This window comes from Orbicella franksi, chromosome 6, assembly GCF_964199315.1.
Source record: "Orbicella franksi chromosome 6, jaOrbFran1.1, whole genome shotgun sequence".
NCBI classification, from domain to species: Eukaryota; Metazoa; Cnidaria; class Anthozoa; order Scleractinia; family Merulinidae; genus Orbicella; species Orbicella franksi.
Window position 1 is genome coordinate 22674096 of NC_138150.1, and position 23426 is coordinate 22697521.

At 39.0% G+C, this 23426-nt stretch overlaps 2 protein-coding genes across 2 annotated transcripts; one reads left to right on the plus strand and one right to left on the minus strand.

Moving 5' to 3' along the window:
• Nucleotides 1–900: 900 nt before the first annotated feature.
• LOC145491388 (GPI alpha-1,4-mannosyltransferase I, stabilizing subunit-like) lies at nucleotides 901–7790 on the minus strand. Its single transcript, XM_081470576.1, has 6 exons — nucleotides 7585–7790; nucleotides 7324–7480; nucleotides 5081–5175; nucleotides 4263–4384; nucleotides 3779–3885; nucleotides 901–3603 (listed from the first exon to the last, which is right to left on the minus strand). The coding sequence occupies exons 1-6, from the start codon at nucleotides 7740–7742 to the stop codon at nucleotides 3460–3462; spliced, it is 783 nt and encodes a 260-aa protein (XP_081326702.1). The 5' UTR covers nucleotides 7743–7790; the 3' UTR covers nucleotides 901–3459.
• A 67-nt stretch (nucleotides 7791–7857) lies between these two features.
• On the plus strand, nucleotides 7858–22163 carry LOC145491353 (nucleolar protein 11-like). The gene is made up of 22 exons (XM_081470529.1): nucleotides 7858–8014; nucleotides 8152–8265; nucleotides 9205–9261; nucleotides 9981–10138; nucleotides 10667–10736; nucleotides 11053–11154; nucleotides 12310–12367; nucleotides 12871–13004; nucleotides 13276–13354; nucleotides 14373–14610; nucleotides 14939–15005; nucleotides 15345–15428; nucleotides 15705–15771; nucleotides 16157–16227; nucleotides 16872–17002; nucleotides 17619–17664; nucleotides 18114–18193; nucleotides 18323–18433; nucleotides 19115–19193; nucleotides 19316–19405; nucleotides 19979–20086; nucleotides 21155–22163. Exons 1-22 carry the CDS (start codon nucleotides 7883–7885, stop codon nucleotides 21272–21274), a joined length of 2196 nt encoding a protein of 731 aa, XP_081326655.1. The 5' UTR covers nucleotides 7858–7882; the 3' UTR covers nucleotides 21275–22163.
• The last annotated feature ends 1263 nt before the right edge of the window (nucleotides 22164–23426 follow it).

The window sequence follows — 23426 nt, forward strand, 5'->3', positions numbered from 1 at the left end:
TTCGTGATAGAACGCTAGTAGACTTATACTAATAGCCATTAGTAGAATTCTACTGGTAAACTAATGCAAATGCTGCAATCCGATTGGCTAAGCTATTCGTATATTATTAGCCATTAGAGTGCAGTAGCTGTCGATCGTCCACGAAATGCGACTTTTTTATCGTTTTTCCGAAGTTTTGGAAGAAAGTTTAGATATAAATAGATAATTAAATTCCTGAGACGACTGAAAAAAGGAAATTGACGGTTTCTTGACTTTAAAAACTTGAAATCATTGAAAAATAGGGTGCGCGCGCGTAAACAACTGCAAAATTACCGAGAACAATTCAATACGTGCGATTTTGTTAAAGCCTGAGGTTCACTAATGCGGAGAAACATAATTGAAAACCGTTATTTGCGTTAATTTCACTTAGAATTCTACTAAAAAACAATTAGATTATTCGCTCTCGATTTCTATGAGGTGATAATTGATTCGGCCCTCAGCCTCATCAACTATCACCTTATAGAAATCTCGAGCTCATAATCTAATTGTTAATTAGCAGTTTTGGCTGACGAATTTTTAACCGTGTTTAAATAAAGATTATCCAGTTTAGAAAGAAAAATATGAACAACGATTAGTCAAAAGTCGGTGATAGGTATGATTGTCTTGAGTTATTTACTTTCATCTGAAATATGCTCAGAACGTGGAGAACAGGGCGGAAAATGAATTGAAGTAGTCTATACGTAAAGGTTGTGTTTGTAGCCTCCGGCGTTCGTTATGCTATGCTCGTAGATATATTCAGTAGATATATTCAGTAGATATATTCTGTAATCAGTTTATTTATTTATTTATTTATTTATTCATTTATTTATTTCTAATCAACAACGATTTAGATAAACATATACAGGACATACAGGCAAAACTAACGATAGACAAATCCGACGTTTCGGCGACATCTTGGCGCCATTGTCAAGGGAAACTAATTAAATATGCGATTTCAAGAGTAACTAAGAGTTCAGAGTTACTAATTTGCATAAGTTAGACAAAGACCTTAGCGCGAACTGAGTCTGATTGTACATTTAAACACGGTCGTAATTGTTTAATGAGTAACATCTCATTAATGAGACAATCAGACTTGTTGTGGCATTTTTTCAACACGCTAAAACAATTGCGAAGGTCATCCGGAATCCTGCCTGCGTGTCTATTATCATAGTGATTGCGTATTGACGAGGTCTTGCTTCTATGTCCATCAACTCGTACGAACAGATGGCCAATTGTTTTAGCGTGTTGAAAAAATGCCACAACAAGTTTGATTGTCTCATTAATGAGATGTTACTCATTAAACAAAATGGTTGATGCGATTTTCATGCTATTTCCCGCCAGAAAAACTCGGGCTTCCCGAAAGCGCAGTATCACGTATGCGCGATTTCCCGCCAAGAAAAGATGGCGTTTTCGGGTTACCTTGAGACTCCCTTCCCCCTGGCTCCTGTGCGGAAGGACGGACGCTCATATCACGAAATATAATTTTATTTCAAGAAACTGTATTTGGTTGCCTTCTATCGCTACGTTGTGTTTCTAGATAATTTGAGCAATTTTTGTTCGATATATCCTAGTATTATAGCGGAGCTCCGGCGGCCCCAAGGGCCGCCAAGCGGAGCCCCATAGTCATGTGGGAAAGAAAAGGAAACCCAAGAGTTCATTTTCTCATGGTTATCATGGCTAGCGATATCGCTCGTGAACGCGTACGCACGACGACGGCGACGACGGAGTCGCGCAACATGGCGGCCATATTCCAAATGATAGCGGAGCTCCGGCGGCCCGAAGGGTCGCCAAACGGAGCCCCACACCCATATAGGAAAGAAAAGGAAACCCATGAGTTGATTTTCTCATGGTTACCATGGCTAGCGGTATTGCTCGTGGGCGCGTACGCACGACGGCGACGGCGACGACGACGGAGTCGCGCAACATGGCGTCCATACTCCAAATAATAAGTTGACAGAGACATGCAGCCTTGATTTAACGTGTGCTTCTTTGATATTGGACATCCATGTTATGATCAATTGACACCTGTCAAAAACAAGGTATCCGCTGACCAGTGTCACGTGACCATATCGCGTGTTCAAGTTTACAGCTCTCGAGGTCGCGTGTTTTTTAAGTTGACCGCTGACCAAAAGCTGGTTTTCGATTGGATCGCGGGCTCATGTCAGGTTAACTTGTTGAAAACAGGGCAGGATTTTTTGGAAGCCGGCTAATGTTAACCCAGGATTAAAAGTTAACCAAATTATAACTTTTTCTTCTATACAAAATTTTTTTGCTGCTTTGTTCTGTGTATAGATTATTAAAACTCAAAACAGAAGGCCAAATAATATACAGAAAATCTCACTGCAAAGTTACAAAACTCAAATCAAAATCGTACCTTTTCCTGGGTTAGCTTAATCGGGCTCTGAACAACCCGCCCAAGGAGCCCCGCTTTTAGGCTGGCCTAAATCTATATCTTATAGATCAGAAGCAAGGTAGGGAATGACGGCAAGTCAACACGAGGTTCCAGCCTTCGAAAATTACTTGAATTTTAATATTAAAAAGGCCCTCCTACCATTCTACTTCGTCATCCTCATAAGGCAAGAGTTTAACAACATTTCTGTAAAATGAAACATACCTCGTTTTTTTATGGAAATAACAAGACTAACAAGAAGGGGCAAAATTTACTGTCAACTTCCCTATCTTTTGCATTATAAGATTTATTGTTTTTTCGAAAGTATACAAAAAAAGATATACTCCCAGTGCCTGTGGTGTCTGTGTATTGGTTGCACAAATTAGACCATGAGCAGCCCCTTTTTATTTCTGGTTCCTTCTTCCATGGTCAGTTGGAGGTTGCAAAATTGAATGTCAGAGAATTCGGGAAATTTTCTAACTCTCAAGCCCTTGCAAGGATAGTGGAGCGTATTTTGAATTGGGAGGGGGGGCCTTCAAGCGAGCGCCAGAGGCCCTAACTTGTAGGGGGTCTGGAGATATTTGTAAAAGTATTATTTTACGTATTTTTTGCTTGAAATTGAGGGGGGGGGCACCCCTAGCTCCCCCCGGCTCCATTGTCCCTGCCTTGATGCCAAGTAAAGTTTTCACAATGTTTAGTTACTACAGATTTTTAATGGAACACATACAAAGTACATCGGGCTCACAGTTTACTTGTGTACCTCTTAAAGCAGTTTTCAATTAAGTGTCATAAAACCAAAACCAAGGTAATCACTCTGGAAAATCACAAGGGACACAAACCATGCACAGACAATCCAATGAACCAATCAAAACTCATAGTAAACACAAGTAGCTGACGCGAAGCACAGGAAAATGTGTACCAGCGAGCCATGGTTTTTGTTTTACAGTACTTCTTCAAAAAGTGGCACAAATTTAGCCAATCGTGAAGGGTAACAATGCAATACCAACTTTTCAACACTCAAGTGAAAACTGTTCCATTTTAAAGGTGTATAGTTATGTCATTGCCAAGGAGTTCCAAAGTATCAGGCTGCATCCAGCCATGGTCGAGAGGACAGTAAGAGCTATGATAGGCCAACTGTGTTCAATTTGTCCAACAGGAACATGGAAAACAACGGGTATGTCAGATTGTAACGTGTCCTATAGTGTAAAAAAAACCCCAAAAATTAGATAAATTATCAACCAAAAAATAGTATTCAAAGAAGAAATTGATCTCTAATTTTGGAGCTTAATACTACATAGGACCTCATAGGATGGAGAAATAAGCTATATATGTTGGTTGTTTGATGCTGCTTTTGTGCTCCTCACAAAATACCTTGTTAACTGAATTTAGGGGGATCCAATCACAGCTTGGCATTCCCTTTGCATTACAAGGAGCTTTGATTGGTGGAGTTCCACACTCAAGTGCAGGAGAGGTAACTCCTGTAAGAGAGAAATGAACAATAAGAAAACAAGAATGCAGGAAGGCAATATTATTGGTTTTTGCAGGCAGGCAAAACTTTTTGAACGGAACTTGTTCAGCAAAAAATACCTTTTTTTCCAGATGGTCAAACCAGGTGGGCTAGATTATCTGCACAGCCCGTCAGTTAGACTGCTGGCAGACTGCTTAGGGTCCTGCCTGATTTTGAGGGAGAAAAAGACTGCCAGCAGTTTACTGGCCAATTTTCCCTGTGTTATGTTATTGGTTGCACTTTACTAAGTTACAATTTCCTCCTCCCCTATTTCGGGGCATGGTAGACAGTTGTATGCTCATGGTTAAAATAAAACAACTTTACAGCATGTTGCCAGAGTTAACTTACCATTACATCTTCCAAAGACCTTTGGAGAAGAAAGTGACACTGAAGCAAATTTGGTGCCAATAGCAGCTTGGTGATACCTTAGATGAACTGGAATGGTAATATTTGCACTCATAGTCTTCAGTCTACAGAGAAATTGAATATTTCTATCACAATCTACAGAGTGCTCTATGTTTCACTGCTTTCATACACTAATCTAGGTTTATGGGGAAAGGCAAGAAGCAGCAGGTAATGCTTATACCTCAGATAAATTCTGGGAAGGTGACTCTCTCAGGGAAGTCTCAAATAAGTGTGGGTGTGGTTTGCCATTACTTGATTTTAACCCACAAAAAATGACAACCATCCTCATCAGGTCCACATGGGGACTCTCCCCACATGGCTGAGAGCAAATTACGCGTGGTAAATGTTGAAAGTGATTTCTTCTTGCTCAGTAGGGTGGACTGAGAATAAACTTTTGGCAAAAACCCTAGGCTATGTATTATAATTGCCCCATTTGTTTAATAAATGATCTAGCCTTTGTGACATTTTGTAATCAACTGGCCTGAGTCTGCAGTTTCAGAAAGGTCGGTAGGTTGAGTTGTGACGACAGTTCATGTGAACTATTTGTACATCTTACCTAACCTGATTAACAGATGGTCCAGGTTGCTCGCAGCCATGTGCTCTCCATAGCACATGTCCACAAGCAACCTGGACCATCAGAGAATCAGGCTACATCTTACCTGACTCACTGATGGTCTAAAGGCAAAACAAAAATAACTTAAAGTGCAACATTACATTGTTCAGTTTCTAAGTTGGTTGGAAAGCTAAAATGTATAACTTACCTGTAGTCAATGGCTATCTTGGGAAATACAAAGATCTTATGTGACGAAGCATGGTGAGCCAATGATTCAACATTTATTGTCTCTGTTGTTAACACCTGAGAAATAATAATAAACAAAATGGAATATACTGATCTTAATCAAATGGTGTCTAGCAATGCCATTGTAATTTAAAAATAAAGTTCCATTCAATCGCATCAGCTTTAGGTAAGCATTTTGTTATGATGAATGAAGTCCAGTGTCAAAATTTGAGATCCATGATACAGTAATATTACTCTTCTTAATACTTAATTACCTTATTTTTCGCAAATGAGTGCACATTGGAATTTAAGGTAGAAAAGGCAGAAAAGAAGAACAATCTTTGCACTGTAACTGTCATTCCCATAGTGTCTTGTTTTTTGCAATAATATGTGGCCCATCTGTTCAGTTTTGTTCACTCAATAGTAAAGTGGCGGTGAGGAGTCCCATTCAAAAGGACAGGAGTGCTCATCATATCTTTTAAGGGTTAAAAATCACAGTGGTTTTGGTGCCTCTTAGGATGATCAGCCTTAAATGGTCCTCAGCTAGAGCTTTCGTGGTACCTTTTAGAGTACTGAGCCAAAAAATATATGACAGAAGATATTTGACAATCAACTTATTTTTAACTTTGTCTCATTTACACCGAAAGTGCTAGTTAAAATGTTATCAACGAGTGATAGCTAGTGTAGCATAGCTAGAATGAGTTATAACAGTTAGTTGGGAAAGAGATAATTCACTCAGTCAGTCAATAGGTTGTAAACAATTTTTTGATGGTAATTCTGCTGACCAGGGTATTTTACGAGAGGCCAACCATTGTGAACAGAATGACTAACAAGGCGATAAACTGATCTTTCGCGTTTGGAGTTGAACAAGTGCACCCAAATTAAAGACTGTTTGGTATGCAACAAACATTCATCCAAATATTCCCTGACTGAAACCTTACTACTGTGCCACACTATAACAATGCATTAGCCATAAGGAAATAAAGCTATTAATTCATCACAGTTTGGCTGAAACCGCTCATTGATTGATGATTACCGCAGGCTTAAATGATTCGCACAGCGAGCTACTATGAATTCAAATGTTGTTGTTTTCTACTGGAAATCACTCAATATGCTAACCAAAGGACTTGGTTTACTGGCCATGCCATCTATTCATGGATATTTTGGACGCTGGATGGGTTTTTCATTCTCGCCCTCCACTGAGGTCAGGAGATCACTGGGTTCGTACTCTTGCTCATAAAAGTCACCTGACTACAAAGCACATGGTTTGTTCTAAAACTAGGATTCATCAATTTGGTCAGTTTGGAACCTTCTTTTGTACAAGTAATTTCTATCCCCTGATTCAGTGTTTTTGTTTTAGTTCAATAAGGGAACAAAGATGTTTGAAATAACTCAAGTCCTAGGACAGAAACGTCAATATCAGAATAGCCCTTGACTTGACAGGGTAATTCTAAAGGAAAGGAGATGTAGAGTAAATGTGGCTTTAGTCTCATTTGAAAGAAAATAAGATATCTGTAATTAAGTACTGTGTAAATAACACATTCAGTTTCTTGTTAGAACTCATTACAGTTGGAATGATCAAAACAGCCCAAGTGTTCCAACTAAATAAACTTTAAGATTAATGAAAAATTAATGATTGCTGTTAAATTCATGCTGTGTCACGGGGCCATGACAAACTCCTTAAAATCTCTTTGACCTCCCTAAGCATCCTTGTAATAACATGACCATTTCAAATATCACGAGTTGGCTTAAAAGGCCTTTTGATTTTAGAATTGGTACCTCTTAGGGTTAAAAAAATTCAAGCCATGCCCACAAAACAGGATCTTGGTACTTCCATAGTTAATAGAGGGGAAAGTTCTTTGTTATATGTTTTTGTTCTCTTTTTAGGCCTTGACCATGCACAAAACACAATAGTTGTTTACTACTGACCGAGGAACCAACCAATGGAAACGTTTTGATTACGTACTCATGCATAGTGCATGAACGTAAAACAAAAGATCGTCCACAGTCATGGATCTTCCAACATAAATCTTGTCATCTTTGTTTGCTCCTTTGATGTTTGCCGGGCTTCATAACCATTCCACTCTATTAACTATGGTACTTATTAGGGGTTCTTTTCAAAATTTCCAACAAGCCTCTCCTTCCTTTTCATATGGGATTTCCCCCAGATAGTGAAGCAACTATGAAGGAGGCAGGAAATAACCTATGCTTTGGGTTGAATCTGACCTCAGGACCACCAAACTCTACTTCATTCTTGATCTGATCTGGGTCAACGTAAATGCCACTTGGAAAACGTTCTACCAGCAAGAGCTGGCAATCCAGCTGATTAGAATCGTCATCAAAATTGCTCAGAATGTCCCACTCCACAAAGGTAACCAGATCTCTACAAATAAAAACAAGGATTTTACTAAATACATTTCATACACAAAATAAAAAACACATTAATACTTGTGCATTAAGAACTTCAAAATGTATCTCAAAACGTACCTGTGAAACCCTGGCTTGTTGTGTTTTCTCTCCACAAGTATCTGGCCACAAGATCTCTTGTCACTCGATAAGCAAGACTGAAAAAGTAAAACGATAATACCAGTAGTGGACAAAACGTTTTTTCCTGGAACGTTCCTGCAGCAAAATTTAGGGAACATTTACGACAGTTTCGAACGCCAAACGAACGCGCCGGAAGCCTGAAGGAGATTCCCTTGATTATGCGCGAAGAGATACCACGCATACAGGTAATGCGGAATTCTCTGACCAGATCAGCAGGCTCACAGTCTCCACGTGCAAAATGGCGGACCTCAGAGAACCTTTCGAACTTTGTAGAGTTTTGGAAAACGGCTCGCTTATTGGAATATCAAGACACGCTGGTGGTGATAATGTTCTAATTACGTTTAGAGATAGAGGAGTTGTTGCTTATAACGTAAGTAATAAAGCATTTGTAAGAAAAAAAGTCGAAACTTTCAAGATTGTACACAATTTATCCAACTACATGTATGTAAACACGAGTTTTGCTGTTGAGCAAGATCTTAATTATTAAGTTCACATGTTATCGTACAGCTTCAACATCAGAAGCTTATTAACAACTGGTCAGTGGAACAAAGAAATGAAGTAACAAGTGCTGCCGTTCATAATCCGGCGGATGAAACTTTCTTAATGGCTGTAAACAAGACGGTAAGAAACTTACATGATCATGTTAAGCTTATGTAAGTTTAATAATTTTTCAGACGCATTTGTGACACATAGGTCTCTCTAATGTAGAAGTATGTCATCCTGACTTTCTTTTAGTGTATACATCTTGAGAGCAAAACACCAGTTGCTGCAGCTGATTTTGACACACTGGAAACCAGATCCAAAAGTACAATAATGTAGCATTGATTCTGAGAAAAGTCACTGGTAACATGCAGTGTATGTACCTCGGGCAAGGGGGAGGGGGGGACTTCCATGGGAAATGCTCATCATCTCGCTTAGGGGTATAAATCAAGGATTCTGGTCTCACTTAAAGTGTTCTTGACAAAACAGCACTATTCTTTGCTGTGGTATCTTTTAAGAGTCAAAGAAAGTTTGAACCATGCCCAGATTGGTGTCCTTTAGGGATTTAATAAAAATATTTTTATGAGCATCCCGACCATTTCATATGGGAGTCACCCCTGGGGTATGTACATGTAGCTCTATAAAGAAGTTTTTTTTTCCGGACAACAATCTTTAACAACAAAAACATTGATCTTTATTTGTGCTCCAAGCAACAACCAATCAGGGACCTTTCACATATTTCAATTATTATTTATAGCTGGCTAATAACCTAGTATGAAAATTTTTGGCTTAAATCTCATAGTCCAATCTCAAAGATCCTACCCTAAAAGAAATCTTAACTTCAGGAGATTGCAAATTCCATGTAAAGAGGGTAGTGAATAGAAGAATTAATATGAAACTGATGGAGAAACTATGCTTGGGAGGGAGATGCCCAATATATATATATGCAGGCTGTGGGTATGTCCCACTCTGAGCTTTATCAAACTACACGCATTTTGTTGTTTGTGTTAAGCCTTTGAGTTGGTAAAATATATGTATTTTCCATAGCTTAAATTTAGTTTCTTCCTGCCTTTTTTTCAGGAAATTTTTATATGGAAAGAAACAGATTCTGATTTGAAATCATGCCAACAAATGCAAGTAAGATTGTTTGAAATGTATGACAATTTGCACTTATATTGAGAACTACAGTGCTGTAAATAATTTTGCTTCTTGTTGACTTGATGGATGACATAAGGCCAAATTTAGTATTGCTGTTGGGTAATTGACAAATCTGTCAATTTTATTTATCAATATCCCACAGCTCAATATCTTCTTGTTATGAGCCACTTGGTCATACTAAAACAACTTACAAACAGCTTGATCTCAGCTCTTGGGGACTCAATGTGCTTGTAAGTGGCAAGGAGCATAAGATTAGCCAGTAGAAATCCAACCTACTTTGAAAGCTTGTTTTCATTTTTTTCTCTGTCAGTGTTAGGGAATTTGTTGAGAATTAAGTCTCTTGTGTTTGATACACAGGTATGTTCTTCTCAAACTCATTAATAATTCATCAAGTTAAAAAATCACAACCGTGAAGGAGGTTTGGATACCTGGTCTCAATTAGCATAGGTTTTGATGATTTTATTTCTCTGTTTACTCCTTAGTTTTTCTTTTGATTGAGAAGATCTATCAAACTTCATTGGCTATCCAAACACCTTGAATTTCATCAAAAATACTCAACTGGGTGCTGTTTTTTCGACTCTCTTCTTGGTGTTTGGATATCCTGATGAAACACTTGTCTCTTGTGTTTGATATATTACCTAATGTAAAATGGCATTATATGTTTGGAATTAATCTTGAAGTTGTTTTCTGCATTTCAGTCTGACAAGAATATCTTCAGCTTTCATGTATGGAACAACCTACAAAGCCATCCACTTGTTATATTTGAAGATGGCTCTTCATTGTTTTTGTCAGATTTGCTAAATACCAGTGAAAACAGGAAAGTGAAAAGAAGGAAAAGTACAAAGTCTTCACAAGAGTAAGATTTATCGCCAAATAATCTTTGATCAGTTCTTATTCTGCCAAGGGATGTAAAAGGCCTCATGAAGTAAATTTTTAAGTTGCCTGCAGCATAGTACATCCAGGATGATGCTTTAATGTTATGGTCCAGAAAATCCCACTTTTTGCACGCTGTGAATAGAACATAGTAATATTGGTAATGATCACCAGCATGAAATCTATCATTAACTGTAGATTTCCGTGTGACTAGCATACGAGTTCAAGTATTGATGATAAAAACTAGTCTTTCAAATGACAAAGTGGTCAAAATCTGATCCCAGGTCTTAGAAACTTGTAAAAAGAGCAGTTTATTGTCAGTATGTACCAGTACTATATGACTCATTAACATAGTGATAACAACAGCAATAATAATATTATTAAATACAATAAAAAATATTGCCTTCCTGATTATTAAAATGTAAAATAATTTCCTCTGCTCGGAGTTCAGTAAAGGCAATATTTAATAATGATAATATTATTGTTTTAATTTATACTTTATAATTTGAAGTTTCAGTCTTGTTTGGAGTTGTGCTTTCCAGTATCAGAAGCAACCATATTCTGCAACGATAAGAACACAGGTATGTATTCTCTGTTTGGTAACCAAAGTCATCAATCCAGTGTGAGACACTTGATTTGAATTTCTGATATTATTTTTTCTCATTTTAGAGGCTCATGCAAACCTTGTCATAAATGTTTGGAAATGAGTTTTACTTCATGATCATTTTACTGTAAATCAAGCTTATTTTATGAGGGTGGTTTAGCACCAGGACTTGCTGTTTAAACAGAAGAAATCGTGAACTTGAAAATGCCTAAAGACTTCCAAATAGTTTGTTACAAAATAACATTTTTTTGAGTCTTTTGTGATGTTTCTTTTTTTACGTTTACTTGTGTTAGGAAACAAACAAGTACATATTGAATATTACAAATTATGGATTGTCAGGACCCAGTAACACAAACACAGACACCGTAGAGATTGAGTTAACCCCTCCTGAAGAGGTATGATGTTGTCATGGGCAATCACAATGCTTTAGCTTCTGAGCTGCAAATCTGTGGTATAAAATTAGTTTTCATGGCATATTTATCATCATATCAAACCAGTGAATTAGAACAATTTCATGCAGTTTAAATCAACCAAGAGTTCAGTTGCTCTTATCTGTACCTCAAGCAACTCCTATGCCTCTCTAAATGCTCTTGTGCTCTGGTACATTGTTTTGAGTAGGGAAAAGGCCTGGGATGAAATAAAACTGCACTCATGAAGAACATGAGATTCAAAGTGACATTCTGTCAATATGTTGCTGCCATGGTTCATTCTTTAAACAGAAATTTGGTGTTACAGTCGAACCTTGATTATCCGGACCTCGATTATCCGGACTATTTGATTATCCGGACTTTTTTCTCTGGTCCCAATTTTTTCATGAATATCAATTAACTGTGATCTTGAAAACCCAAAGTTGCAAAAAGCCCAATAATCCTTTCAAAAGACTGTTGAAACAGCGTATTATCCTGTGTGCTTTTCAAAATTTGCAAGTGCGACGAGACAAAGAAATATTCTGATGCGTTCAGCTGATATCTGATTGGCTCAATTGTTTTGTTACCAAGGGAATTTCACGCTTGATTAGTTCCTTCCGCGTGGGTTATGTAAACACACGAGCGATCGATCGTAAACTCAAATCAAAAACATGTCTATGAAGCGAAAGCGAGCCATTCTATCGATTAAAGATAAGCAGATAATTATTTCATGTTTGGATAAAGGAGAGAAAGGAACAAATTTAGCTCAAGAATTTGGTATCAGCAAGCAGCAGATCTCTGACGTACAGAAGAACAAAGACAAGATCCTAAAATTTACTGACAGCATTGAGACAAGCAAAGGATTAAAACGAAAGTCCCTGATCAAGCTACAAGTCTTTGAAGCAAACAAACATGCTTGAACATTTTAGACCTTTGTAAATACCTGAACTGAAGGTTTTCATTTGTAAATACATACAGGCTGTGTAGATTTCACAATTAAAATGATGTTTTCTTTGCTGTATACCTTTTGTTTACATTTCTATCTCATTAATAAACATGTTTTCGATTATCCGGACTATTTACCGAGGTCCTGACGAGTCCGGATAATTGAGGTTTGACTGTACTTTGTTTTATTGATCTCAGGATTGTGAACTCCTGTCTTGCTGTGTACATGAGGAAGGACATCATATCACATCATACTGTGAGTAAAAATGCAAAAATGATACAATTCATGCATATACAGTATATATACGATCATGTACTTAACCCACAAGCCTAGTCATCTGCCGATGAACAGCAACTTCCTTGCCCTCTCCTCTTCTCCAGTTGAGGGGTTGTGGCTAGACCAGGGGGACTACCGGGATGCATTTTCATTACCTATAACAGCTAAACCATCAGAGGTAGAACACCTTGGAACACCTCAACCCAGCTTCCAAATACTGAAATGCGAGAATCAGTCTGTGAAATTTCCAAGGAAGGTTTGGTTGAAATAACAGCAGAGCAAGTCCTTACCCAACTCTCTAGTCAGCCTGCAATTTCAACACTTGACTTAAGGCTCCCTAGACGTGTTAAGCTGTTGACTAGTCTACCTGGCACAGGGGTTGAAACAGTACCCCCCTCCCCTGTATTTCTTGGCTGCCAATAAAATTTAACTGTTTACCTTGAAAGTATATTACTTAAATATGTTTAATGTTCGATACACAGGGTCTAATGGAGTGCTTTGCATCACAGAACTAGAAACATTGCTACAGCTGGGCACAAGTGGAAACATGTCAGCACTTTCCTGCAGAGTAATTCGTAGGCTACAACCTATGCACAAGGAAAGAAACAAAAACAAGGTCTTAACATTCTTTTGTTAAATGAAGTATTCTTAGAGGTCATTAATTTTGTTAAATTCTTATTTCACGGCCTGGTTAATGTAAAGAACGAAGTCAACATAATTTACCTTGTTCCATCCAGAAACAGGTCTACTTGCAGAGGCTGCTATAACCATAAATTCAAGTAGCCTGCAGGTTCTACAGATATGATTAAATACAATAGTACGGTAAAGCAGAGATTACATAATGTGTACTGATTTTGTAATTTATCAATTTGTTTTATTCTTTACAGGGATCTGTTGCTTTGTCAGCCATAGACACTGACCATGTTTGTCTCTCTGGAAGCTGTACTATTGATGGAAAATTAAAAGGTACAAAGAATGACACAAGTGGAACTTTTTTTACAGAAAGAAACTGGAAACCACACACTTGACATATTTTGTACATATTTTTTTTGTTTACTATAGAATGAAGGCTTTACATCTAATGTCTAAGATTAGTGTTCTTGGCGTGAACACTTGGGTACTATTGGAGGTTTTGATGGAAGTGAAAAATGCTCCATTGGAAACTTCCAAGTGGAATGCATAGAATGGAGCAATGTGCTTTGCAGAAGGGACATAGTTGATAGTTCAGATGAAGATCCTCCTTTCTATGGTGACTAAAAAAATGTACAAAAAATTTTCATTCAGTGTTAACATTCAGTGTCCTCACTGTAACATGATACAGTCAATATGATACGATACAGTATTTATGATAGGATACGATACAATAATTTATTTAATGTGGGGTTTACACTTAGCTAATCAGCTAGTTTACAGGTAATCCACAGCCTTAGTACATGTATATTCTAAAAATTAAAACTAAAAATGTACAACAATTGATCGGATAAAACTATAAAGGTAGAGAACTAAAAATCACTGATCAATGATACAATTTCAAAAAGAAGAGTGGTGTGCTTGTTGTGTCCAAAAATTTCAGAGTTCATCGAAGAGGCCAGTTGAAAAACAAAGGGAATCACATCAAGGTTGAGCAATTAGTTAAATAATTTCTTTAATTCTGGCAAGACTTGAAGCCAAGTTAGAACTTCAATATATTGAAATTGGCATATTGAAAATGTGTGGCTCAGTAAAATACTACCCACCCCCCCCCCCCCCCTCTTGGAAGGTCAGATGAAAGTCTGAGGGAGTGGGAGCCTCACAAGCCATGGAAAGTTTTTAGCTAAACTGTAATAATGTTAAAGAATGCTGGAGAGTGAGATGGTGGGTTTCAAACAAAAAGCATTTTATTGAGATGTGAATATTTTCTGAAAGAGCTCAATGCATGTAACACTATACTTTGCTGTTAGAACTGCTCTTTTCTCATCACTCTGCATTTTTTATATTTATTTAGATGTAATCATGGTGTGGAACATTAAGTATGGTACATTGCAGTCCTGGCAGACCCTCGATAAAATAATAGAAAAACAGAGTACATTGCTTGGTCATGTGCGGAGTAATGGAGCTTGTTATGCGTGCTGTATTCCTGGCTTCATTTGTGTTGGTTTTCACCACTGTGTGGCTGTATGTCAGTTGTCGATTGGCACATGCTCTTTAGCAGCTGCTCTCGGTCAGTTAGATTCCACTGCAAAGTAAGTACTTACAGTGTATATTCCTTGCAATTTTTTTATTCCCTGGCATAAACATTGGCTTATTTAAAAATTCAATTTGATGTTAAACACAGTACCTGGTTAACGTCCTGCGAAGATGCCCTTAGGGCTCGGCGCACAATTGGGGAGTGTGTGATGAGCCACAAGAACATCTGAAGCTGCACCTGTTCTGTGCTTATTTTAAAACTATTAGAAGTTACTCTCCTATTTAAGCTAACCAGGGATTTTGCATTAGTAATTTCATGTTATCTTGAACTCACACATTCTCAAAAACATTGTACTGTTTACTGGGTATTTTGTTTTTGTTCAGGTTTCTAATAGATGAAACTTCAAAACCAGAGTTACTTGTTACACCAAAGCTAGCAAGACCAGGCGAGGTGCGTAGTGGATTTTGGCATCGATCGTAAACATTAGGCTTGTTTAAGGTGTTGCGCTGGAGGACTACCATAAGAAAAAGTCGGCGATGCTTGTCAGAAAATTTGAATGTAACCCCTAAAAGAGACCGACCTGGACATTGCTCAAGCTTTATTCAACCCCAAAAAGATAACACTGAAAACTGAAATTTCTATGGTTTTATTATTTCTTCGAGTGCATGGCATATTGTTCCACACACCCTAAGTGAGACCAAAATGCTTGAACGAGACAACAAGGATCCTCAACCTTTTTATGTGCTCCCTCTGAAATATCGTGTACTCATAGTTTGTTGATTTTTGCAGGCTCTTCAGAGTTGGTCAGAGTTAATTGTAAAGGAGGATCAAGTTGAAAAAGAAGTGCTGCAAAAGTTAACAGATCCATTTAAGGTACATTTCTTGACAAGTTTCTGATAAATTAATTATTGTAAACATACTGTGAACTTTACATCTAACGCCTCCATGTAAAAGTGAGTTTTGGGATGGTCTTAAAATATTAAACAGAAATGAAAAGTTAACTGGTGAGTTTGAATATGTTACAGCAAATTTGTGTTAAACAGTCATTGGTATTCTTTTTACGTTGTACAAATGTTACATCAATTTGTAAGTTTGTACCTAAACATTTGAAACTTGACTAAAACTATGTTGTCCTCCTTTCTCGTTAAGACTCCGACGCTTGATACATTTTCTGCAGAACTGGAAAATTACATGAAGTTAAAGCTATCCAAACAAGGTATGTACACTGATACAGTGAGACCAAAATAATAAGGTCATGGATCTTCTTTTTCGTGGAGTCCTCTATAAACGTTTACCACGTAATATCGGCCAAGATTTAGCACCTCATCGTACGCCAATCGATACACCTTATTTTTATTAAGACCTCTCGGCAACAGGCCGTTAATTCAGTCCTTGAAAGACCGTTGTAGAGAAGTTCAGCTTTTCTTTTAGTTTTGGTTTCAGAATCAGATTCGGAAACTCTAAGTTCTGCCAAGTTTTCTCAAAAAGCGATGCAACACTTGTTCTCCAATTCCCAGCCTATATAACTTCTTTTATTTTGAAAAGTGTCTAAACAAAGACAGTTTATATTTCTAACTACATTTAATCACGCTTTCTTGCAGATGGCAAAGCTGAAGCTTCAACCTCAGCATCAGAATCCGGCAAAGCGTCAAACGTGCCATTTCAAGGCAAGGTATGTCAGACGATAAAAGACAATAAAATTGTTTAAATTCTAGTTGCAACAGCTGACTTCCGTTCCCTTTGAATTCCAAACTTAACATATCAATTCTTTGTATCAAAGCAGCGTTTTAGGCCCCATCCACGCTACGCCGGAGAAATTTGAAAACGGAAGTTTCACTATGAAAACGTATCAAATGTTTTCTGTCCACACTAGACCGGAAAAATTGGAAAAAGCAACAATCACCGCTCATTTTGGATTTGTGTTTGAGGAAAAGAGCGTCAGGGTAATCACGTGACTCGTGATGCAATCGTTTTCGAAAAGCTCCGTTTTCAAAGTGCTTTCCGTCCACACGAAAACGCAAAGCCGGTGTTTTCGAATTCCTCCGGTTTGAAGAACGTTTTCGAAAGCTCCGTTTTCGTGACAGATTAGTATGGACGGTAGGCCTAACCGTAGAAATAAAGCTGCGTTGTCAAATTACTCTGGCGTAGTGCGTGGACGCTGCCTCAGGGGACTTCAAGTTATTAGAACCCTCCATTTTAATTATGGGTCAGGTTACCACACGAAAAAGATAGATAACATGTTAATGGTTAGGACAATATTAGAAAAAGAATAACCAACTCTAAGTCCGAGTTTTTTTTTGTTTTGTTTCTTTTTAGTTTGGTAAGAAGACAGAAGTTCTATCTCAACATTTTATTACCAGTGTTCTGTCCAGATGTATCAACGAGAAAAATTTTTGGGCAAGAAAATCGGTATCTGAACTTGTCAAAACCAAGTGTGTACCACCCAGGTAAGGTAAAGGTGATATCACTGGCAGTTGGTTAAGTTTAATTGGTTAGTATCACTGAAAAAAGACAAAATTATCTTCTCGCGCTAAATATTTTCCCGAACGAGGGGCATCACAGCCTCGATCCCGAGCTCTCTCTCTCTCTCTCTCTCTCCTTTTGGCTTAGCCTCCATTGTCTCCTCAAACAAAGGAGGCAATGGAGGAAGAGTCTGGGATCGAGGTGGCGAGGTCAGAGATTCCATACTGATGACGTAGCTCCACAGAGATCCGGGTGGCGTCTCTGATTGGTTGTTGCGCAGTTTTGAATTTTCGCGCGAAAGTAACAACGAATCAGAGGCATTACACTAGTGTGTAAGGAACAACGTCATCAGCATGCAATTTTTAAGGAAGAATCAAAGAAGTCTCTGTTGTGGATTTCTTGAATTCAGCGTGCAAAGAAAGCGTTGTGTTGATAACTCGGGTCATTGGAGTAGAAGAAAAACCTAAAGACATGTAAGACTGCAATCGGATCCTGCAAACGCAAGTGAAAAGTTTTCATGAGATTTCGAGAATTAAGTCCTCTGTGGGAGCAGATTTGACTCTAGGCTAGATTTTTATGTGTGTTGTTTTGATTTTATAGCTGCAGTAAAGAACTTTTGGATTGTGTTGTAGAAAAGAACGATTTGGTAAGTAAGTCAATTTTAAGTAAAATTCATATTTGTTTGAAAGTAACTATCCAATCATTTCCCAAACTGGACAGCACTCGATTCCACTCATGTCCAATGCACCCGACCTGAGTCGGGTCGGCTCTTTATCCAGTCGACCCTGTCTTACCGGAAGTTAGGTCGCGATATTCAAAACGGAAGTGAATTCGAGTTATCGGCAGTCAGCTTGTCAAGCTCACTTCAGATAGGGCCTGTTGAAAATTTTGATGGATCGTGAATGATTCAACATGGCCCTGTGGAATTGTTCACTAGCTTTGGGGAAAACGATAGTGTTATGAATATGAAATTTTTCGTGTCCAGTTCGCGTCTCTCTGGAGAGGAAAGAATTGCGCTTGCAAGGAAAGGTTTTTTTTTTATCCTGTCTATGTAAGTACGCTAACTGCGATTGTTTTTTTCTTTTTTTCATGTAGGAGCTTCTTAGAGAGTGCTACGAGAACATTAAGGGGATCTCTGAAGATACCATCGTCCTTTGTGTACGCCACATTTTGAGGTTTGTTCTTTTCCTTAAAATTCCCTACACTAGAAATTGGAGATGCCGAGGACGGCGTCGTTTAATCCTTCTCTACTTTCAATTTGCCAATTGCTGAAAGGAATTTATCCCTTGTCTTCCTCCTTACAGCCAAGAAGATCAAATACTCCGCAAGGAGTCAAGTCAAAATATCCCAGAAGAATCACAAGAAGATGACAATGTTAGCCGGATGCCACTGGGCAAGACAGCGGCAAAGTACCTGTATCCTAAAATACACATTATTTAAGTAATAAACGCTGCGCGTGTTCAGAGCTGGGTTAAAGTCTGACTCTTTACGCACAAGCTTTGTGTGTTTATTTGGACGTGAATCTGTCGTAGACGGGCGTTTTTGAAATGCTAGAAAAGAACCTCGTGATTGCCACCTTACCACCCCCTAACTTTATCTCTTCAGTGCCAAGGTGCTAGCAGCATTACATTGAAAGAAACTCTGGAAAATGAAATGCCAGTGTTATATCGTTTCAATCGTAACCTTTCCTCTCGAAATAGAGTGACCGTCGGCTAAATCATTAGTCAGGTGGGTGAGAATTTAACGGCAGCCCCTTGAGTGACAGTAGTGGACCCCCAGCCAGGGAGAGGTAGTAGTCTCTCGCACAGTCCCTACGTGTTCCTTTGATTCCTCCTTTCTCAAGTGAGTATTTCCGCTGCCATTTCATTCTCAGGAAAAGGCTGTTACTCATTTTACTTGTGGTAGTTTATGATATTCTGTAATATAAGTACATAAGGACCCAACACTAAGCAAGGTCACTTTAAAAAGATCTGAAAGCAGACACTTAAATCATTCATTATTGTTGCTTGTCCATTTGGTAGTTAGCCTGGAAATTACTATTGTATCGTCCACATCTTTTTTAGGTGCAGTATTTTTTCCTTAACTAACAACTGCAGCTGCTCAATATTAAGCTACCCTGTAAATGATATTTTCCTCCAGACTAGTTTAAAGAAGCTCTCCTTTGAAAACGCTCTAGTAAGTGGCTTCCTTTAGTGGTGCTAATTAACAATGGCGGTGTCCTATTGTGTGTTTTTTTTTTCTCAGCTGCTTCTTTAACCGGCTCTAACTTTCTTTCAATGATTTTTTTTATTTTCAAGCTTTTGTTGAAGTTTCTTATGTACCTCATGTATCATGGTCTGACAGGCTTCGACGATGAAGTAGATTGTAACACATTGAAATACCCACAGGTAAAACTGCTTGTTCTGTTGTCATTCCTTGAAAATCACCCCCAGTTATTATTGCATAAGATATTAAAGTGCAGAAAGGCCAGGTTCAAAGTGCGGAACAATGTCCTTCTTAGTAGCAAACCCATAATTGCAACCTTTGGTAATGTACTCAGCTTTCCAGTTATAAATTCTATCGTAAAAAGTTTAGGACGACAAACGCTACGGGACATGATGTGGGGACGTGAAGCGGGGACAAGCCTCTTCGTGTGTACGCATAGGAAGCATGTTGCAGAGACAGTACACCAGTTGGTGCACATAAAACAGATTGAAGTGTTAAGATCTGTTTTAGCGGGGACAATTTGTAAGAGCAGCGCACAAGATGCAATATTAAAAAGTTAAAAGTGAGGTCATTTTGTCCCTGCTTCATGGCGAACGATTTCAAACCAGCTGATATTCATGCAACAGGTTGCGGGGAGAAAAGTTTGTCTCCGCAACAAGACTTTTTCGAATAAAAGGACATGTTACACGAGGGAAACTGTCACTGCGACATGTCCCCTTGTGTGTGTCGATCTTTATAGTTCACCTATTTTGTAGGTGTTGGACTGGGCAGGACTGCTGTTAAACGCTCATTACACTCAACTGGTTCTCATGCCCGAAGCCCACGAGCTACTGGTCAGCTGTCACAAACTTGTCGCTCAACAGGTACAGGGTACATATTATGTTTAAAGTATTGGTTTGTCTTTCTCAAGACAAGGCTTAGTGGTGTTGGTGTGTGGGTGGAGGGGATGGTTGGGGAAGGACTTGAGACATATCAAACCTCTTAATTGTGAGGTGGACATGAAAAATTATAGTCGTAGTTGTGTTTGTAGTTTACACAGTTGTAAAGACGGCTAAAAATGATTGAGGCCTTCGTCGGAACTCGTAACCCTCCGCGTTGCCGGGGTAATGTGACACAAGCCAATTCCCAGTTAATGTAACCTGTTGCAGGCTCTCCGCGGTCAGCCCCCCCCCCCCCCCCAAACGTGTATTTTTGGCACGCCCGCGTTTTCAATCATCTCTACTAACCGAGAGCCTGGAAGCTCAGTTTAAGCGGCTACATACCTCAGTTGAGAAAGCATGTAAAGTCATGACTTGTTTGCTGCTTCTTTGCAGTTGCCTAAATCGTATTCACAACTGGGATAATCATTACTTCGGTTGAGACTCAATCCGGAGTCCATAGATGGTAACTAGTCGTTTCGCCCGATAGGATTCGCCCAGACTTTAAGTCTGTTCGCCCGGGCTGAAAGTTCAATGAAGGACGTATTAAATTCGTTCTTTTAACTAAGCGAGCGAAAAGGACAATATTGTGGGCATTATGAAACAAAATTGTACAAAACATGTTTATTTGTCGTTCTTTGATCCATTGACCAAAGATCTAACAGTCCGGGCGAAATGGCATCAGGAGAACTGGCTAACCCCAATTCCCACAGATGATTCCATTCATTCATATCACTGATTAGTGAAACCTAGCTATCACCTTCTTAAAGCACTTATTAATAGCCCTTTTTTATCGGTAAATTGGTAACAAAGGATTTCGTAATTTAGGTTGCCGCGGAAAGCGTACGCGGCAATGCCGAGTGGTATTATGGGTAGTATTAGTTTGGCGTTGCATGAATGAGGTTCACCTTCCCTCAGCAAGGAGGAAGGAAAAAACATTAACAACCTATCTTGAAACAGCTGTATAATTTCTGCGAATCCGTTTAGCAAATTAACCAATTCAATTTTCCTTAGGTCCGCACTTATGACAAATTACGTACTTTGGATAGTTTCCTGGAGCATTTGGAGAAGCGAAAGCCTTTACCCAAAACAGAGAAAGTTGGACTCTACAGCATAGAAACTCTGGAATTATGAAATGATACATCTGTGTAGTAAAGGCAGGGTACTTCTCTTTGTTCCTTATGTCAATTGGCTTCGTTTGAAGATTGGGCACGCGAAACCGAAGATTATTGTACATTTATGTGGCTGCTATCCGTTCGACGTTGGAACAATTATGAAAGAGATGTATGGAGTTAGCGCTCATGATGGCAGATTGCTGTACACATTGCTGTGCTTGGAGCAACTGTTATAGAGCACGTGTTAGCACAACCTTCAGTTCCACTCTACTTGTGATAGCTAGATGATGGCTTCGGTGCCGGTTGACAAAAAAAGCGCGAAACGAAGACAACGCTTTTGACCATACAAATGGTCTCTCGCCAGAAAAGAAAATTTTCACGTCATATTTTCCATGATTAACATTTTCACACGAGCCCACGAGACATTGTGACATGGGAAAGAAACCCATTATTGATGTTGTCTGCGAAGTTTTGGAAGAATTAAGGTACTTTAATGAATGTAAATAGTATCCTGAAGAAGTCTGCTCGTTGCAGCGCCTTAAATTCTCGATAGTGTTGTTTGTATAGCTTTTTCAGAAAATATCCTCCAAGCATACTTGTACTTCGGAGTACAGTACTACTATAGAGTACGTAATGAATCGGGACAAGTGTTCCACACAGCTGCTTTATCAGAACTAAACAAAACTAATCTATGTATAATAATATAATGGTATAATCACGTGATTGCGGTTAGGGTGTACAAAACAATGGTTACAGATTATCTAACAAATAAGGTATTCATAAAATAGGAACAAACGCTACACAGGTCAAACGTCAAACTTTACATAAGACGAACTAAATTGCAATTTGAGTCGATCCAAACGGGTAAAGCTCGACCATTGGGTCGAACGTTGCTTAATTCGAGTTTCGATCGATCAACGCGTTCCATCCGTCTGCTTTTAAATTCAGTAGGACGAACTCGGTTGAGTCAAACGTCGAGCTTATCACGAACTGATTTCGCTAAGTTTAAAACGTCTCGTGTGACCATTCCGAGGGCGGAAGAAGGCTGGGTGCATGACGTGCGTGGTCATGGCCCGCGGCGTGCGCGGCGCTCGTGCGTGCGTGCGTGGTCATGGCTCACAGCGTGCATGGTCTGGCGCTCGTCAAGGAGAGTACAGTTATGGCCTAGGCTGGTCTGATGTACTGTGTGGAGGTCTGAGGGTGAAAGGCTGATATTTTCCTCTATTTTCCGATCTATTTTCCTTATTTACTGGCGGAAGTAAATAGAAGCCAATATCCACGTTCGGGTGCAATTCGTTTCTGCAAGAAAGACATTCAAGAAAAAGGTTGACTTCGAAAGGTATGGGTAGGAGATCCATATGGGCTCGAGGTAAGCAGTGCGGGTGAGTATGTAACCAGAGCGAGCGGCTGATAAATTGGGGAGAAATGCTTGTTTATTCTTTTAATGACTTCTAAAAGTCAAAACCTAAAAGACAACTTTTCGTTCAAAAAAAGCTTCAATGTAATGGTCCAGTTTTGTTATAAACAACTCTTTAAATACTCCTGAAGCTAGGAAAGAATTAACGGATTGCTCATGCACAAGGTAATGTGAATTGAGAATGTCTGGCTTTTTCAAATGCTGTCGTCCTGTTTTGGAAAAATGGCTGATAAAGAATTACAATTATTTTGCTCTCTCCTTCCAAGAATTCATTATCATCTTGAATGTCCATGAGCATTTCGTGTTTGAACAAAAATACTCGTAACTCAAGCACTGCCTTGTAAAATTTAGCAGAGAGTCGAAAGACAGTGAGGAAGAGAAGAAAACGCCACCGAGAGGAGAAAGGAGGATACAAATTTACCGTTTCAAGCCGGGGGCTACCTAACTCATGTCTGGGTAAAGGGGTGCCTCTGAGGGTTCGAAATCCTGACCATGTTTAGGTTAAAAATTCTCTTAAAATCCTTCCCTGTTTAGGACAACACACTTTTTTAAGACCCTGACAAGAGACAAAATACACACTCACTTTCTTGGTGCTTCCGCACCAGACCCCTCCCGCCGGGCTGACTCGCTCTTCGTCGCTCGCGCGATGAGCCGTACAGATCGTGTAACCTGTTTAGGATAAGTTCTGGCCCGGTTAGCCCGGTCTAGCACAGAGGCGAGCAAAATTGTATACCCTGTTCAGGACAGCGAGGCC

Excerpts from the sequence above, each read along its gene's own strand:
- LOC145491388 (XM_081470576.1), bottom strand. The coding sequence starts at position 7,742 with ATGTTCCCTAAATTTTGCTGCAGGAACGTTCCAGGAAAAAACGTTTTG. Across the intron at positions 4,385-5,080 it reads AAGATAGCCATTGACTACAG|ACTGAAGACTATGAGTGCAA; the intron begins GTAAGTTATACA and ends ATTTCTCTGTAG. Across the intron at positions 3,604-3,778 it reads CCCTAAATTCAGTTAACAAG|GACACGTTACAATCTGACAT; the intron begins GTATTTTGTGAG and ends TTTACACTATAG.
- LOC145491353 (XM_081470529.1), top strand. The coding sequence starts at position 7,883 with ATGGCGGACCTCAGAGAACCTTTCGAACTTTGTAGAGTTTTGGAAAAC. Across the intron at positions 14,611-14,938 it reads CAGTTAGATTCCACTGCAAA|GTTTCTAATAGATGAAACTT; the intron begins GTAAGTACTTAC and ends GTTTTTGTTCAG. Across the intron at positions 19,406-19,978 it reads ACACATTGAAATACCCACAG|GTGTTGGACTGGGCAGGACT; the intron begins GTAAAACTGCTT and ends CCTATTTTGTAG.